Source organism: Colobus angolensis, unplaced genomic scaffold (assembly GCF_000951035.1).
Source record: "Colobus angolensis palliatus isolate OR3802 unplaced genomic scaffold, Cang.pa_1.0 Scaffold89, whole genome shotgun sequence".
NCBI classification, from domain to species: Eukaryota; Metazoa; Chordata; class Mammalia; order Primates; family Cercopithecidae; genus Colobus; species Colobus angolensis.
Genome location: NW_012122820.1, coordinates 5,561,760 through 5,567,319, shown reverse-complemented (window position 1 = coordinate 5,567,319; position 5,560 = coordinate 5,561,760). Strand labels below are relative to the sequence as shown.

The window sequence follows — 5,560 nt, the reverse complement described above, 5'->3', positions numbered from 1 at the left end:
GTAGCTGGGACTACAGGCGCCCGCCACCTCGTCCAGCTAGTTTTTTTTATTTTGTATTTTTAGTAGAGACGGGGTTTCACCGTGTTAGCCAGGATGGTCTCAATCTCCTGACCTCGTGATCCACCCGTCTCGGCCTCCCAAAGTGCTGGGATTACAGGCTTGAGCCACCGCGCCCGGCCTCCGAGAAAGTTTTCTTTCTGACCCCTGATGTGTCTCTATCGATCAGAGAAGGCATTAGGTCTGCTCTGCCTCTTCCTGGCCAAATTTGATTCTCCTTTGGGCTTACTGGGATTTAATCCTATCCTGGAGTTAGCAGTACAGACCTTGGACCTTTCTTGGCGAAGAGAAATATTTCAAGAGCCAGAATCACCCATGTCTCTCCCTATGTTGGAAACTAGAGAGCAGGGGGTTAATCAAAACCACAGGAAATTTTCTATTAAAAAGACTTCAGCTTTAGACAAGCAACTTGAGACAACCATTCTGAGCTGCAGTGCTGTTGTCTGTAAACTGAAGACGCTGGATAAGATTATCTCTAAGGTCCTCAGGCTCTGTGGGTCTCTGATTTCTAGTGTTACACTCATGAGTTTGGGAGAGGTGAAGGATTAAGTGTTTGTGTACAAGTCCTCAGGATGTGTTTGAGAATGTGCACTGGGGTTCTGTTCACATGGGAGGAATCTAGACTGAATTTGAACACGTACAACTTTCCTGATCTATGGATGGAGGTTAGTCTACTTGTAAGGATCTGTCATGAGAATGTATCGGAAAAGGACAGGGACAGGATCCACACACATGTGGCTATAAAATCACACATGTGTTTTCTTAGCATTTGTGCTTGCCTTCTGCATACTACCACTTAGTGTCATAATTGTTCATTCACATGTCAACTTTGACATTGATTATGGTTACCTGAAAGCAAGAACCATTTTGTATTCATTTGTGATAGCTTCCTTTATATTTCCAGAGTCTAGTAGATGCCCAAGTTTATGATAGATTATCAATACATAGGCATTCAATTAACATTTGTCGACAAAAGAAAGTGAGAATGCAGCTGTGTTGCTTGCTTGGGAATTTGGCTATGTGCAGTATGTATTTGTGTGTGTACTGGAATGCAATAAGGATGGTGATTTTTAGCTTACAGAGAACACATATTATCCCTTTCTTCCCCACAACACGCCCCTGAAAAAAAAAAAAATAGCCTTTTCTAAGATTTGAGACTGAAGAACTGAGTTCCAATGAATTAATTTAAAAGTAGTACTGACACCCTTAGGGAATTCCCAGAGACCCTAGGCTCAGGTAGGGTGGAGCAGAGGAGGGAGCAGGGAGGGAGGGGTTGAGGAGGTCTAGCTGAATCAGAGTTAAGATTTATACTGGAGATTCCCAGCCGGGCGCAGTGGCTCACACCTGTAATCCCAGCCCTTTGGGAGGCCAAGGCAGACGGATCACCTGAGGTCAGGAGTTTGAGACCAGCCTGACCAACACAGTGAAATCCTGCCTCTACTAAAAATACAAAAATCAGCCAGGCGTGGTGGCGGGCGCCTGTAATCCCTGCTACTCTGGACGCTGAAGCAAGAGAATCGCCTGAACCCAGGAAGGTGGAGGTTGCAGTGAGTCGTTCACACCACTGCACTCCAACGTGGGCAACTCCGTCTCAAAAATATATATATATATACTTATTGGAGATTCCTAACCAAGAATCCACTAAGCCCCTATAATTTCATGTATGTGCAGGTTGTCTTTTCTGGGATGAGGACCTATAGCTTTTATCAGGCTCCCACAGGGATTCTTGACTGAAAATATTGAAAACCCAGGCTCTAGAAAGCACTGTGTGACAGAAACTAAATCCTTGCATCTCAGAGTGTGGTCCAAGGATCAGGAGCACAGGCACCACCTGGAAGCTCAGGCCCTAGCCCCAGACCGGCTGGATAAGAACGTGCATTTTAACAAGATCCCGCAAGTGGTTTGTGTTCATAGTAATGCTAGACTAACATGGCCCTCAATGCTGTTAATAAAATCTGCCTCTTCTATGAGCCATCAGGCTCGTCTTGTCTCTTAAATCCAAGTGGTAATGAAATGTTCTGAAGAGGAAATTCCTGACAGCCCACAGTCTAGTGCACTAAGCATCACACATCCCAACATGCTCAGCCCTGGGAATCACTGCCCAGCTTTCACCTTCAGGCTGGGAAGAGGCACCGCCCTGGGGAAGCCAAGGGCTACAGTCAGAAGAGGAGGAGGAAGAGGAGCTGTTGGGATCAATTTTTAAAAAACAGAATGAAATTCAGCTCTATGCACCAGGGACTACAGCGACAAAAGCTTTTTTGTCTGTGGGGGAAATGTCATCTATTATAAAAGAGAAAAGAGTCCATGTATGGGCTTGTATTGAGGAGACAAAAAAGGAAATGTTGGGAAAATTGCTCCTTATTTCAATGTGGCCTTTTCCAGTGGGCTATGCGGGGAAGGAGCCTGTAGCAGCTCACCCAGGATGCAAACCAGCTACCCCAAGTACGCGTGGGGGAAAGTCAGTCTTCCATTAGTAGAGTATTTTGCATACTAAATTGCATGTTTCTCCATTTTCAAGCATGGTATTTCTTTGGTTTGGCACTACCAGAATACTTCAGGACATCTAGTTTCCAACATGTCAGCACCAAATACTACAAAATACCCCTGCTTTTTTCCTTTCTAGACTACCTGTTGTCCCTGGGCCCCTGGAGGTTCCCATGGCCCCCACCCCCATCACCTTCAGATAGGAGCCTTGCTCATCATCAAAACTTGTCTTGCTAAATTTCTCAGGAGCCAGGTCGAGCTTCTTGGCTTCAAGCCCCAGGAACCACAGCTCCGTGTAGCCCAGGATTTCACTTTGCTCATATGGAGACAGCTGATTCTTAAAAAGCTTTAGGGCCTCTGTGAAAAACACTACAACTGTGAGTTAAGTTGAGGCAGCATAGGATTTGCCCAGGATGCACATGATGGCATCCTTCCAGGTCACGAGCCATCAGCCTGTTTCCCAGCTGGGTGGCTCACTAAGGACCATGCATCTGGCATCTCACAAGATGGAAGTATGACAAAGATAAATGTCAAGGTCTCGCACTTATTTCAACAAATCAAGAAAAGAACACAAGGACAGGGAAAGGGAGAGCTCAGTCCCCATACACCCGGGGGTTAGAGCAGTGTGGGTAAAAATTCCAGGAGTAAAATTAGTGTCAACAATAGTATATCGTTTAGGTGGCACGTTGCCCAGGTTAATGTGGAATTAAGCTATAATTAGTTGAGAGGCTTTGAAGACTGATGTCTGCAGGGCCAGACAGGTAACATAAAGGCCACATGAAAGGCCCAGGAGGCTTCATGCTCACATCTGCAGCTGAATCAGGAAGGACCTCAGATTGCAAGGAGAGATTATGGGTTAGGACTTTTCTAAACTGGCCAGATCACATCGGTGCTCTGGTGCGTGATCAGGGGTAAAATTCACAGTAATTGATAAACTACAGCATTCTCAGAGAACAGAAACTAGGATTAGGACGGGGACACCATATTATTTGACAAACTGCTGAAGTGTTAGAGAGGGAACTGCAAGGAAAAAGAAAAAGACTTACAGGGGATAAGACTTCTGATTTCATATAAGTGAAGGGCAGTCACGTATACGCTGAATAAGGCATGTTCTTTGCCCAGAGGACAGAGCCAAGGCATAAGATAGCAGGGGGGCAGACGGCGGCTGTGTAAAGGCAGAACTAGCTCAGGACTGAAATGACCTCTTCGTGCATAGTTCCCGGAGTTGTTTAAGAACAACAAGCACCACTTTCAGTTTCTAGGTTGTGGTAGAAGAGCTGTGAAGCATCTGATGATGGCACCCATAGTGGATGCTTGGTGGGTTTGGGTGGTCTTCCTTTGCGTCCTAATAGGTTATGAGTCTCTGAACCCCGTTAGAAGTCTAGCCACTGGCCAAAAACCCATGTGTAATCTTTCAGGCCTGACCACAAGGCAGTCCACAAAGGCTTCACCTGGCAAGCCTCATGGGTAAAGATGCCTCCCTGCAGCAGAGCTGGTGCACAGCCAGTGCATTGCAGTCTCTGGAGGAAGCTACAGCCATGGACGGAGACCCCTGGCTGGCCATGCTCTTCTATGCGTCTGCATTTCTAACCAAGATCCCCGCCCCCCCCAGAGGCTCCTCTCCAACACCTCCTTACCAAGAAGAAGGAGCAAGCTTCAGCACCCTTTGCTCTGCTCTCTGTATTCAGTACCTTTCCACTCCTAGCTCTTCCACTCTCTCAATGCCTTCCGCCTGGCCCCTGGGTCCATAAAATGACAGGAACCTTCTGTCTGGCTCCTTAGGCAAATGAGACACTTCCTTCTGTCTGCACGGGTACATCCCGCCCTTGCCCAGAGTCACTCCATAGGGGAAAATTCAGCCTCCTATTCACCCTCTTGCTTATACTAACACAGTCAGAGGTTCAATGCTTAACTTCTACTTTCCTCGTGGTTTGCTGCCTTCACTGACTACTCTGACACCTGGCAGCTTAGCTCACTCCAGCACAGCTTAGCTCTTGACACCCTGACCTTCCGTAACCACCTCCAAACCCTGCTACTGCCCCAAAGGCATACCTGCCGCTGTCAGAGGCACCTTGTGCTTCTTTGGGGACTTCTCCTGTGCCTTGGGATCCTGGGTTTTAATGCTAGGGTGGAAAGGTATTTCTGAAGCCTTGAGCTCTGAGGCCGGCATCTGATGGTGAGCTTGATTCTCCTGTTCAGGAAAAGAGGTTTGCAATAAATAACTACTTAAGACTCTCCTGGGGGCCATGGCCGTTTATTTAACCAAAGACACCCACCTCCAGCCAGGCTCTTTACCTACCTCTCCAGGGAGAAAACAGCAATTAAGAAACAGTAGGTTCTCCCTATCTCTCTCCCAAAGGAAGTATCTGTCTGACTCACACTGTTCCTGGGGAGACCCCTGGACCTTACAGTATGCTGTTGACAACCCCAGCAACATCTCGCTGTGGGAAGAGATGGGAACAGTTTTTCACTGCTGCTCTTAAGAAGGTGAGTTCCCAGCTAGACAAAGTGACTTGCCCAGGAGCACGTGAACTTATGTGTGTGTGACACCTCTTTCTGTTGACATCTTGTCACCTATTATCTCATTTGGTCCCTACACAAAAGAAGCAGGAGGACATGGGAGGAAACTAATATTTTGTATGGTTCCACCTTTCACGCACAGCACTTCATTTTTCCTTTCCTCAGTGAATCCTCCTGACAGCTCCACAGAGGGACCATCTCATAGCTAAGAAAAGGTTAAGGACTTATTTGCTCAAGCTTATAGTCATTGTAAAGAATGAGAACAGGACCAGAACCCAACTCTTCAGCAGATACTCTGCTTTTCCCCACCATCCTGGGCCTTTCTAAAACCTTGGACTAAAACCTTCTCAGGGTCCTGTCCATCTGCACTCACCTGATAGAGCAAGGATGACTTCAGCAGGACTTTCTTGCTAATGTGTGGGAAGCTTACCATATTCTTCTTCCCCTTGGTGTCCACAAAGGGGAGTGAAGTAACAGTGGTGTTCTGTAGAAGGAGAAA

The 5,560-nt window shown here is 46.9% G+C and overlaps 1 protein-coding gene across 2 annotated transcripts in view; it reads right to left on the bottom strand.

Annotated features, from left to right (window-relative positions):
* Positions 1-5,560, bottom strand: part of DYRK4 (dual-specificity tyrosine-(Y)-phosphorylation regulated kinase 4) — a 56,220-nt gene that overhangs the window by 22,575 nt on the left and 28,085 nt on the right. Inside the window, exons 4-6 of one of the 2 annotated variants that reach the window (XM_011931079.1) lie at positions 5,435-5,545; positions 4,594-4,732; positions 2,735-2,898 (exon numbers count right to left, since the gene is read on the bottom strand). In XM_011931079.1, coding sequence (XP_011786469.1) covers positions 2,735-2,898; positions 4,594-4,732; positions 5,435-5,545 — 414 coding nt within the window. Of the gene's footprint in view, positions 1-2,734; positions 2,911-4,593; positions 4,733-5,434; positions 5,546-5,560 lie in introns of those variants that run through there. The other variant, XM_011931080.1, reaches the window with a different exon arrangement.